The following is a 12,904-nucleotide window of genomic DNA, read 5'->3' as shown; positions in this document are numbered from 1 at the left end:
AAACTGAAACCAGTATTGTGATGGGTGTTCAAAGGAAAGGTTCAGTATTAAATTATAAGGAAACAATAAAAAGTTTAGATAGATGACTAAGAGAAAACCTTGTATGAAAAGTATATGAATAGTACTCATTCTGAAATGGAAATTGTCTCCAGAAAGGAGGTAGCTATTTTGCCTATTATGATCTATTGAGTATTTACATATTACCATTATTTTAATACGCCTAAATGAAGGTCATTTTAATAAAATACAGACACTGAATTGCTCTTTCTGCTATGTGATCATGTGATTAAACTTTGCTTAAAAGTCCTTAATTGTTCCTTATTAATGCCAGCTTCTCACTTATATTTATGGATTAAAAAGTATGTTATTCATAGCATATAGTAGGCAATTGATAAATGGCAGCTAAGATAATGTCTAATCAATTACAAATTTTACCAGAAATGTTTTACATAAGGTTATTAGAGACAGAATCCAGTACCTTATCAGAGGATTTTTTAACACTGAAAAACCATGATGTGAAGTTAATAATATAGTTAATATGCTATCAGAATATACAGCACCCCCTTCTCAATCCCTAAGAGATAATGCAAAATCAGTTTACCATCAGCAAAGTGCTTCTTTATGTGATTTTTTTTGCCACTACCATTAACATTACAGAATGCACAGAATTAAGTTTCTACTATTTTTATCCCGAGGATTATTGTGTAATGTTAATTATAGAAAAGTATTTCACAGAAATTAATGGTTAATGAGAAATAGTATTAAGTAAATAATTTGTTTCTAAAAGATTTGAGCTCTAAATATATCTTTTGGAATTGCTAAGAAGTATGGTATAAAGGAAATAGCACTGAAGTGAAGGTTGAGAGATCTGTTTTTTAATTTGCCACCATATTATCATTGGATTTTGGACATATTTCTTAAAATAGTTGGGCTCTACTTTTCTTGACTGAAAAATGAGTGAGTTAGATATGGTGATCTCTAACTCCATTTCAGTACTCACTGAACTAACTGTCTTAAAAATATCTTGGAAATATCTGACCAAGATATCTGAGAGAAATATCTGACCAAATTGAATTCCAAAGTAAATTCTTTGGCTGTTCGTATGTTTAAATGATACCCTTTCTTCAGATCTAGAGGTAACATGACACACAGAATAGAACTGCTTGTTGTATTTGATTTTCTTCAGATTATACACCTATCTACAGCAAATAAGCCTTTAGAAATGATTGAATTCAATAACCCAGAATGTTTCTGGTTACTCTATTTTACTTTTTATTTAATATATAAATATTTCAACACTTCTCTGTTTTAACATACACTGTGATGCATACCTCAGGGGAAATAATTTGGAATTGCAACTTGGTCTAGAAAGTTGGGTATTTCCTCCTGAGACTGTGCCTGCAATTCCAGTTGTCACCATCGTGTGTCAGTAGTATATCCTGCAGCATAGGTATTCTACTAGTTTTGTTTTCTAGTTGCACACATTTAACTGAGTTAAGACTTTTCAATGAAAATATTTATTTTTCATACTCTCTTTGACTAATTCAAATAACACTTTACATTGCCAGGCATAAATTTTTTTTTTTTTTTTTTTTTTTTTACCTATCAGATTGTCATGAGCATTCCTATACAGAGATGGAAAATGCATTTCATCTCATGTGCCAGTGATAATCTATTGGAGTGGCTGCCTGGATTATAGCATTGAGAAGGATTAGTAATGTCTGCCAAGGATGTCTGACTGGGAAGTTGTGACATGTGTGCCAGTTATTTGTCAGCCCTATTCTTGATTTTATCTGATGCTAAAGTCCACAAATTGTATTTAGGAAAATGAAAGAATTAAAATAAATTTTAGGAATATGTGAGGCATAAAAATCTGATTATCTAAGAATATAAACTGTTATTCTACACCTCCAAGCATGATGATAAAATGGCTCTGAAGAGATTTCTAGCAGTATTTTACTCAGTCTAATCAAATATATGCACTAACACTACTACTTTTGCGTTTTGATTATCACACTCCTGGATACCAGGATGCATTGAATAGTTCACCTGAAAGTAATGATCGGAATGATTCTTCACCTACGTTTCAGAAAGAGCCAACAATTTTGGTATAATTAATGTCTAAGCAATGATACTGGATACAATCTAGTGATGCAAAGACAGATTTTCAAAAACAGCTCAGACACTTTAGCGAACTGTAAAACACGGATGTTCAGAATCACAGTAACAGGTCCTAAGAGAGAAATCTGAAAAAGAGAATAATTTGTTTTTACCTCATTGGAAACACCAGAAGAATGATCTTGAACATAGTCCAGAGCCTTTTTAGGAGGCTGGGTGTAGATGCACCACATAAGCAGAAGTGTAGAGATGGAATGGAGGAGAATCAATGGCAGCAAGGAATGAACATGTGGAAAAGGTGACAACAGTTAGAAATTGAGCGCTGACAGTATCAGATACACATATAGAGTGACATGAATGGAGCAAAATGGGTGTAGCCCAGGAGGAAGAGTGCGACGTTCGTAAATATTCTCAAGCACTGGGCAAAATTACTAGTGATTTGATTAGTATATTTATAAACTCATTTCATCAAATCAAAATTAGCATTCCTAGTCTCTAGCCACGGAGGAATGCAAGGTACATTAAAAAAACACCAAAGGAGCAGGTGGATAGCATGCTGGTGAGTTTCCATGTGTGGCCTGAAAATGATTGTAGAAAAATGCTGATAATTTAGGCTCAAAACAGAAATTGGTCCTATCCCTATAAACTGTCTAATCAACAATAACAACACATATAAATGAAAGCTAGGGAATTTTTTTTCTCTAAAGTAAAATGCATTTATGTGAATACTTGGATTCAAATTAGGAAAAATATTCTTCCTATTAGTTATAGAAATGCTAAAAATATTATTTGGTTTATACTCATTTACAGTCACTTTTGATCCAGTTCAATAAGATACAATGAATCTAACCAAGTCTCCTTTGCATTTTAGGGGACAAAAGGGACTAACTACTATAACCACCTAGTATATAATATATGGTCAGTATATGACTGTATAAATCAGTCTATGACATGATAAAAGAAAGATTGTACTCTCTGATCTTTAATAAAACTTCTGTGCGGTGTATTCGGTATGTTCTTTAAGGGTTTAAAATTCAGAAACACTAGTGAGAGTATAAAAACTATGTAACTGACAGACATCAAATGCACTGCTGTCGGCAGCTGCAATTCCCCAGTAAAACTCGAGTTAATAAAGGAAATTGCTATTTGAAGCTTGGTTTGATGCTTTATCCCAAACAGATTAAGCAGTTCTCGTAAGGTCCACCTTTGGTGGAGGTCTGGGGACTAGAGGAGTTGTGGTAGTTTTCAGTAGCAGGAGGAGAAATCAAGGTCCACAGGGTTTCCTCATTTTTCCTTTTCCTTATATCCCTAAGAGCAAATGAGACATTTTATAGTGGGGATATTCTGGCAGTATATTATAGTGGGGATTTGCCACAAGTTTTTGTTTGTTTTTGTTTTTTTGATAGGTCTGAGTTTAACTTCTGACTCTGCCACTTAACTCTCTTGGGCAAATTACTTAACCCCTCTGGCCTCCGGCTTCTTACTAGACAGACATTGTGAGGACTCAGATCATTAGTATGGAACCCAGCCCTCTCCAGGTGCTTGGTGATTCCTCAGCAAATAGGAGCTGTCGTAATAGTAAGTTTTATTATTGTAAATTTCACAGTGCTTTTCTGATTGAGCTAGATCCAAATGCACTGTAAACAAATACAAATCTTCTATAAATCTGTAATAATTGTCTGACTATTCTAGGACAGATACTATCTCAACATTTTGAATCTGTAATCAATCAGATATAAAATAATCTAATGCATGATTTGGTGGGAAAGAAAAACTATATAGGAAGTGTCTGACATGTTTAAATGTTTGGTAGAGAAGTGAATGCGGGATAAGCTGTACCAAACTTGTGTGTGTAGAATATACTTTTTTCAGAGTATTTTTGGTGTACATAGTATTCAGCTTTTGTTCTCTAAATGACACCTATCTCTTCTGATAACGATATGTTTTATAAATCAAACAACATTCTCCTAATTGTTTTATATTAACAGTCTAGCCTCACTTACCGGGCGTCCAAACTCCAGTTCTGAAAAGAATTTATACCAGGGCTCATTTTCTAAATCTATGTCATCTGGATTTATGCGATCAGTCTGGAGCAGATGTGAAGGAAAAGGGAAGGAAAAGTCACACTGAGCTAAGTGAGGGCAACGCTGTGAGGCATGAAAAACACCACATTCGCACACAAACATGCATCAACTCTCACCCAACAAATCTCAGCCAGAGAGAACAAAGGAAGTAAAGTAAAATGGGCAAAATTAGGATATGAAGATAAGCTTTGATGGCATCACTTAGGCCCCTAGTTATTTTCTCTGCCATCATTTCTAGTTTTCTCCTTAGCTTGATGCATAAACTATGACAAACTCTCTGTGACAGTGAGATTGAGCATTGATAGCACAGCAGGATATTAAAACAGGCTCAACTCAGTCACCAAGTAGCTCTTCTGGGCGAGTCACTCCATCGCCCCTGCCCTCATTGGTCCCAGCGTGTAAGCCTGGAGTCAGCAGACAGTTCGCTCAGGTGCAGGCACTTGGAGAGCCTGGGGGAGGCAAGGGGTAACGTGGGAAGAGATACAGGGTGGGGGAGGAGTGAGAAGTGCTGGGAGACTGTTAGCGGGTTGTTTGGCATGAAGAACCCGGGGTCTCGGTGAGAAAGAAAAGGGCAGCAAGGTGGGGGTGATGGTGAGTAGCCAGCCTCTGATGATCTCCTTAGCCTCTGGGGAGCAAGGGCTGCACCTGAACTTCCCGACAGCATGAGATAAGTTAAAGAAGGAAGGAGCTCACCCAGATGGGAGAGAGAGCCGGGGTGCACGCGCTTGGTGTGGGAATGCTGGTCCTGGGCGGAGGGGAGGGGCTACCAGTTACTTCTCCATATGGTGACAGAGAAATAGGCTTCCGGCCAGGGTCCCTTGGAACAGGTGTCGGAGTGGTTGGGAGAGGGGGCTGTAAGAAAAAGGGGTGAAGGAAAAACTGCTTCATTAGATGGAGGTTCTTGATGGAACCAAGAGGACACCAGCTAGCAGCACTTTGTGTCCTGCCTTTCGTAAGGCAGGAGGAAACGTTCGGGAAAAGTAAAATGTCCCCAGGGTGTCAGATAATTTAGGAATGGTCCGGATCACTGAAAAGGTGTAAAGACAAGGAACCTTCACAAAGTGAAGAAAGGCCACGTTTTATGAGATACCCCGAGTATCATCTTCTACCGGTCCACCTTGAGCTAGAGAAATGGACCTGGGTGGAGTTAGGTTTTTCATATTACTGTGGTCGGTCAAGGTTGGGGAAGAGAGAGGGAGAAAATCCCACCCTAGTTTGGTTAACACTTTAGAGAAAAAGTTAAAAAAAAATTTTTTTTTTGGTAATTGACTTATACCCCTCCACTGGTTTCTGAATGTCATATTTAAGATACAAAACCTAGGACTGTTAATACAAGCAGGTTGAGAAAATATATACATATTATATATATGCTTTAATAATAGAAAAAAAGACAGAGCATTTATTTTACCCCGTGATATCCTTAATGCTTTTAAATAATACATGCCTGACCAGATTCATTCAGGCCATTGATTTTACATTAAAAAGGGATGCTTAAAGTACTACATATGGGTTATGACTTCTTTGAGAATTTATTACATGACACTAATTAAGCGTGGAATGACTGGACAGTAATATTTTAAGTCAGGGGAAAAATAAAAAAACTCCAGTTCTCTAAAAGCCATTCACCTGGGCCAGGAGAGGACATATTCCAGGAGATATATGATGTGCTCATGGCCTCAAAGCAGATCTGTATCATTCCCTTCCAGTTCCTAAAGAACTCAAGGACCTCCATGGAGAAACTAACTACATCTCAGCTCCAGAAGAAATGCTCTACAACCTTGTGATACTGGGTGCTTTGAGATATGCTATATTCAAACAAAAGCCGTTATTGGACATTAGCTTGTCCGAGTGTTTTGTTGGCCTGTTGCATTCCCAAAAGTTTTGTTAATAACACACAGTCTGTATTTAAAAATCAATTATATCCAAAGCCTTTTTAGAGATGTGCTTTTTATTTCAGTATTTTGTGAGATTATAATAGTAGTTACAGGCGGTGATAGAAAAGTTTGAGACATCATAACACAAGAGCGAAAGGGCCTATGGTATCCAGAATATGTGGTGACCATAATGATAAAGGCCATGTAATAACCCTGTGACATGTTTACCGTGGAGCACTAGGGGATTAAAAACAGACTATGATAATAGTTGTGGTGGTGTCACAAAGCCTGTGTCTGGACAAGCACATTGAGATTGTTCTGTTCTTTCTTTTAAAATATTATTCTCCTTTACTGTTATAACGTTATGGAGAACATCGTATAATTACTATGAGAAATGTTACAGAAATTTTAAGATATATTCTCTTACTTAGTCAACATTATATTTGGTTTACATTTCAGAAGTAACAGTGAAATTGATTGAAAATATTCTGGTAATTAATTTACCATTTTCTGTTTAATTAAAAAATTTGTTTCAATTTATCTCTGGTTCAATAGTGCAAAAGTAGTAACTGAGATTCTGATAGTACTGAAATACTGTTTTTCTCCAATCATCATTTAGATTATAGCTGCAGTATGTAGGTATTTTGTGGAATAGTTTGGCTGGAGCTGATATTTAAGGTAGTTGACACTGGAGAGAATTTTCCAGTAATTTTGTTCTGTCTGTAGAGACCCAGGACTGCTTCCACAGGAAAACTAATCTTTGGCTTTTTCAAATCTCGCTGTTTCTAATGTTATATCCTTAATAATACTATTAATTCTTGATTTTATAATCTCTGTTTTCATGTACAGTATTTTATTTTGCTAAGGGGAGATAGAAACTTCTCTTAGAGGAAACATTTGTTTAAAAAACATTTTGAACAGTAGAGGGCAGCAAATTTACTAGACAAATAAGTATATTTGGTTACAACTTCACTTTGATTTCCACCTTAAAAAATAGATACAACAAACAAATATACTAAATCCTGATTTATAGAAATCTATTTCTATGATAGACTATGGAAAAGGGAGAATACCTACCATCCTGCACCCTACCTTAGAATGGCAACTTCCCATGAATTACGATTTTGTAGATTAAAACTTGAATTTATCGTCTCAATGGGCAGCTGTCTAGAATTCATGCCAATAGATATTAGAAGAGAAAACCCCCGCAAGGATAATTGGTAATTATCCATAACTTTGGAACTTAATGAAAGGCACATGCTTGAGCAGAGAGCCTCGATGGTAAAGAAATGGTAAGTGGCAGAACTAGAATTTTCTCTATGCCTTAGTTGACCTTTCGAATCCCTTTAGTCAGGCAACAATTAAATGTATTATGTAGCAATCTTGAGTCACTCTAAGGTACGCAGAGGCCTCACAAAAGTCAGTGATACACATTCAGATGGTCGGCCGACAGACAGACAGACATACTAATGATCTCACTAAATCAGCACTTTCCATGAGGGACTTGAAAGTTTTTTAGTCGTTCAACATGACTGTTAACATTCAGAAACTCATTTAGGAAGCATGATCATGCTCATAACAGACAACAAAAGAGCAGAGATACTGCTGCGCCTCTTTCTGCCCTCTTTTGATCTCTTTTCATTTTGAAAAACTCAGCACACCTGGGCGGGCTTACAACCAACACCGGGTCCTGAGCTCAAGAGGAAGTTAAGAAAACATAAAATTATAAATCACACACAATTCTTATTTAAAGGTAACCTATTTTTGAAGTTTTGTTTTCTACAGTTTAAAAGCATTTTGTTGCTTTTCAGGTTATAAAAATTCTACTGTTCTCAGAATTCTTATTGTGGGCATGGGATTTCTATGTGCTGTTCCGAACAGAAAAATTGCCAACATCATTTGGTCCTTTATAACTTATGCTCATTAGATTTTTAAGCTTTAATGACATTGGCTACTGTGTTTTATATTTATTGAGATACCACAGTAAATGCTCTACACATTGTTAGTTGGAATAATTTTTTACGGTTCAAACCAACAGATGAAAGTCTCAGACTTTTTATAGCTTAAGCTTTAAGTGACAGTCTTCACTGCTAAAGAAGCTTAAGTTTACTGAGGGTTTAAATTGCATTTCAACTCTGCCCTGTGTTTTCAATGCTTTTTCTTTTCACTTTTAGCATTATGTGCAGGTTTAGTTATTGTAGAGGAAGATAACATCTCCCCATTATTTTCTATTTTCAAGCATAAAGGTGTCCTAAATAAGTGCTTAATTGAATTTATATTATTTTATTTTAATGTGGTTCACCTATAAACATATCCAACCCAGATGGGATGTAGAATTTTTATTAATATAATCCAAGCAGAGAGTTTGCATGATTGTCTCATGGAATACATTGCGGTTCAAATCAGTTTAAGATAAATTCCTGGTGATGGCAAAGTATTTTTCTAGATCAAACATTTGGCCCATTTAGTCATCATTTCTAAATTTATAGTCAAATGAGCATCTAGGCACTTCAAAAATTGTATTCATTTTTACTTTCCTGTCAAAGAATATAAATGCCTATTCCATTGATTTCTAAGGAAGAGGAGGATCCTTTTGGCCAGGGTTGGGGGAGGACTTCTCTTCCTCTACCCGCTTTGTATGCTAGGGAATCGTGGAATTCGGGAACCACAGTTAACTAATAGCAGTGTGTGGAGTTCCCCGTGTGTGCTTTGATGGAGACCCATGGTGCCTTTTGTCACTAGAAATGTACAGACTTCATAGATAAGCAACAGAAAAGGATTAGGTCCCACCAACTTTACCCACTAACTGCAAGGGTAAAACCTATACTCATTCCCTTACTATTAATTCAGTGTGTATTCACCGAACACCTACCATGTGCCAGGCATTGCGCTAGGTGCTGGGGATTCGACTGGTGCACCAGACGGGGTCCCTGCCTTCAAGGAGCTTAAAGTCTAGTGAGGGACACAGACAAGTAAACAGGCCATTACAATTCAGGGTGGTGAGGGGTAATGCAGTGTGCTGTAGGGGGGCTCACAGCAGGCAAAGCTTGGCCCCAGTAGTGTCCAGTAGTCGGGATGGTGCCCTGGGGGAAGTGAGACAGGCCAAGGAGGAGATGGGATTTTCCACAGGAAGAAAGAGATGGTGGAGAGAGCATTCCTGGCAGAGACACAGCCTGTGCAAAGGTCCGGTGGGGGGGAAGATTGAGAGCTCTCTGTGGAGCTGGAACATGGTGAGTGAAGCAGGAAAGGCAGGAAGATACTTGAGGCTGGAGAGGTCAAAATGGGGGCCAAACCACAAGGTTTTTTGTATATTCCATGAAGGAACTTGGATTTTGCTCTAAGGACCCTTGACAGCTGGGAGAAAGTTTTGAGCAGGAGGTTTTCTAAGATTGCCTTAGCCGTGGTGTGGAGACTAGATTGGAGAATTAGGGGAAAGAGTTAGTGGCTGTCATTCTAATACAGGCAATGAACAATTGTGGACCAGAAGAGAGGAGTGGCTGTGGCATTTCTCCTGGAAGGCAGGACTTCGAGATGGCTGGGGAGAGGGGAATCTGAGATGACACTGGGAAAACTGGGCAGACGATGGCATCATCTTGGAATTCAAAAGAGCAACAGAGAATAACCCAGTGGCGGTGTATAATTTACAGACCTTAAAGATGAAAAGAGCAAAGGAATGCTCACAGACCGTCTTGGAGGAAAAAGACATGAGAGTGCCTAAGTCTTGCGGTCCTTACGTGTTGTCCACATGCTGTTCCATCACCCTTATTTAGCAAACCTGCTTTCTATCCTCTCTCTCATGTGTGTCCAAGACACTCTCGAATCTTACGTAAACTCTATCAAGATACAGCCACTCTCTGCGACAGCACCATGCCCTGAGCCCTTTGTTTCTGTTTTTCTGATTTAGAGAGGCAGCTGGAACGGATTCAGGGTTGATGAAAAGAAAAAGATAATAGTCGAGTCCTGTAATAAAAGACTGGCCAAAATGATAAAGATGATTAGCTCAAATCATTTTGCATAAGGCTGGCCCTCAGCAAAATGGTTTAGGAGGGATAAACATTTTGGTTCTTTCCATTTCTTCATAAGATCTCCATTTTCATTTCCTTCCAAGCTTCTAGGTTCCTTCCACTGCTCCTTTCCTGTGGCAGCAGAGACCCATGCATACCCAAATCTTCAGCCATACCCACATTCCAGATCTTTCCATTCTTCTTAGAGCTAGTTAAGTATACTGGTCTTGTGTCCTAACTACTCAGGGCCCAGGTTGCTGGTAAAATAAATCCAGTACACTAATTTATTATAAATGAACAAATAAACTAACTTATACTGCAAAATAATTAAATAATCAAATACTCTAATTAAGGTGATAATGGCTACCAGCTAAATGTGTTTTCGATTTAGCTAATCCTGGGTGTGCAGCAGTAGGGTGGTACTTAAGTGCACCAGGCATGAGTCTGCCTGGGCTCAACTTCCAGGTCCCGCGCTCACCAGCCACGGGAACCTGAGCAACGTTACTTAAAATGTGCTCGGCCTCTCTCTCTGTAAAACGGGAATTACGTACATGTACGTCGCTGGGTTGTTGGGATCATTATCTGATATAAGGCATAAAGTCCTAATTATTAGGCTTGACACATAGGTAAGTGCTCAGTAAGGGGCTACAACTACTGATATTGCTGCTGTTATTCTTACTGCCTTTTTTTTTTTTCCCGGTACGCGGGCCTCTCACTGCTGTGGCCCCTCCCGCCGCGGAGCACAGGCTCCGGACGCGCAGGCTCAGCGGCCATGGCTCGCGGGCCCAGCCTTCAAAGCTTTAACCCAAAGACATGAGTAAAGTGGAAATTTCAGTCACAATGACAGGGCCTGTGAATAAGCTCTTGATGGGGCGAATTCATTTGGTGTGTCTCCATTTTAACCATACAGGACATGGTCTACTTCTCACAAATGTGGCGCTACTCTGCATGTTAATTAAATGATAGACTCCAAGTTCCTTGAGGTAGAGACGATGTTTTGCTCACTGCCGTGTCCCTCACACGTAGTACGATGCCTGGCACGTAGGTGGGGCTTCACGGGTTTTGCTGCATGAGTAAATACCAGAAATATCCTGACGGGATTGCTTCCAAAATCAATCCTGTTTCCTGACATCACAGCTACAAAAGCATTCCAGGACAGTGACAACCCCCAGCATCCTAAGAGTCTCAGACATGGTTAGAATGATCATTAATGTTTCGTTATTTACATTTAAATTTGAGACTCATTATTTTGCATGATTATTTTGTGATTTTAAATTTTATGCAATGGTGATATCATGGTTCACCCAGTTCTCATCTTAGAAATTTCAGAGATCATGATATTCAGTCATATAACTTAGTGAGTGGGTTATATGTTTGCAATGGAACCTGCAGTTCGGTGGTGTTCCTTTTTTTTTCTTTCAGTTTTTCTGGTAAAGTCCTGTTACTCTAAAAGATATGAGTTATTTGAAGAAAGGCAAAGAAGGCTTAGAAAAATATCCTGTATGAATTATGTGATTATAAGGTTTTTGAACATGTTTCTCAAGAACATAATCATAAGTACAGGGTTTCAAAAACTAAATCAAGGACACTTATTTTGGGTGTGGTGAGCAACGGTTTCTAATCAAATTTCAGGGCTGGCCTTATGTTATATATAATAATGTGGTTTCTTGGATACTCTTAAAGGCACTAACAAAGAAAACTCTCTTTTTCCTGTTCACTGACACCTAAAATTCTTTTAAGACAAAGACAAGAGCAAATCGCAGCCAGGTTTTGATAGAGGGGATGCAGAGGAATTATAGAATTTCAGAGAGATCCTGAGGGCATTGGTCTAGAGGAGAAAGTGAGGACTGGGGGAATCAAAACAAAAGAGGGCCAAGGAAGAGCCTATTTGTTCAATGGTACTTTGAGGAGGCAAGTGGTTATTTACAACTTTCTATGTCTTTTCCTTTGCTTGTAATTAAAATATATAATTGGGAAAAACACTGCAAAGTTAAATGTAATCTTGATCCATTAGATTGACAATCAGTCAGGAAACTTGAGGCTTGGTAACCTGAGGGAGATTTAATAAGAATCAATTAAAACAACTTGTTATAACAAAGGACATTTGGAAAATTTCCCTTTAAGCCAAAGAAATATTAAGAAACCAAAATGGAAACCAAGGGATGGAACTGCCTGGTCCATTTGTATCAGAGAGAATGAATGATTGTTCTCATTAGCAATGTAGACTGGCAATTCAGTGCTGCATTTGAGAGTTGTTCTTTTTCTTCTTTTAAAAATTAAACTCAGGATCACGATTAGGCACATTTATAGTTACATGAGAATGAGTCCTATATTTGATGAGTAGGGACAATATAGAGACTGTATCTTTAATTCTGAGATAAGATACACAAATCATGATACAAAATAAACATGATTTCTAAATAATGCCAAATAAATAAATTACCTTTGTGATTAAAAAATTGCTAAACGGTATGAAATTCAGGTTTATTTGGGAACCCAGGAAACCTAGAGAACTGGCGTTCTGTTTAATGACAAGTGCTTACTGGTCTTTCGTGCTGTAGAATGGATGACTTCCCAGGTTCATATTCAAAAATACTCCTTGGCTCAGAACGAAATTTCCTTGTGTCCACTTTTCTGTCTGGAGGGTCCCAGTCATGCCTAGAAATCAACAACAAATTACATATTAAAATAATTCTCTGTGCTTAAAACTGTTGTATAAAACCACTGATTATCTGTTTTCAAAGCTAATTTTAGTATAGACTTTTTTTTTAAACCGTCTCAGGATAAAATGTTAATATGCAAAAAAATACCGCATTTGTGTTCT

The 12,904-nt window shown here is 37.9% G+C and overlaps 1 protein-coding gene across 4 annotated transcripts in view; it reads right to left on the bottom strand.

The window, feature by feature from the left end:
• The window catches only part of SORBS2 (sorbin and SH3 domain containing 2), a 209,404-nt gene that overhangs the window by 42,342 nt on the left and 154,158 nt on the right, over window positions 1-12,904 (bottom strand). For 2 of the 4 annotated variants that reach the window (XM_082608347.1, XM_082608348.1), the window contains exon 12: window positions 12,624-12,738. In XM_082608347.1, coding sequence (XP_082464473.1) covers window positions 12,624-12,738 — 115 coding nt within the window. Of the gene's footprint in view, window positions 1-2,273; window positions 2,331-4,121; window positions 4,206-4,895; window positions 5,055-12,623; window positions 12,739-12,904 lie in introns of all 4 variants that reach the window. The other 2 variants (XM_082608349.1, XM_082608346.1) reach the window with 2 other exon arrangements.

The sequence above is a fragment of the Mesoplodon mirus genome (assembly GCF_964341445.2).
Source record: "Mesoplodon mirus genome assembly, chromosome: 20".
NCBI lineage: Eukaryota > Metazoa > Chordata > Mammalia > Artiodactyla > Ziphiidae > Mesoplodon > Mesoplodon mirus.
The sequence above is the reverse complement of the archived record's forward strand: the minus strand, read 5'-3'. Positions and strand labels throughout refer to the sequence as shown.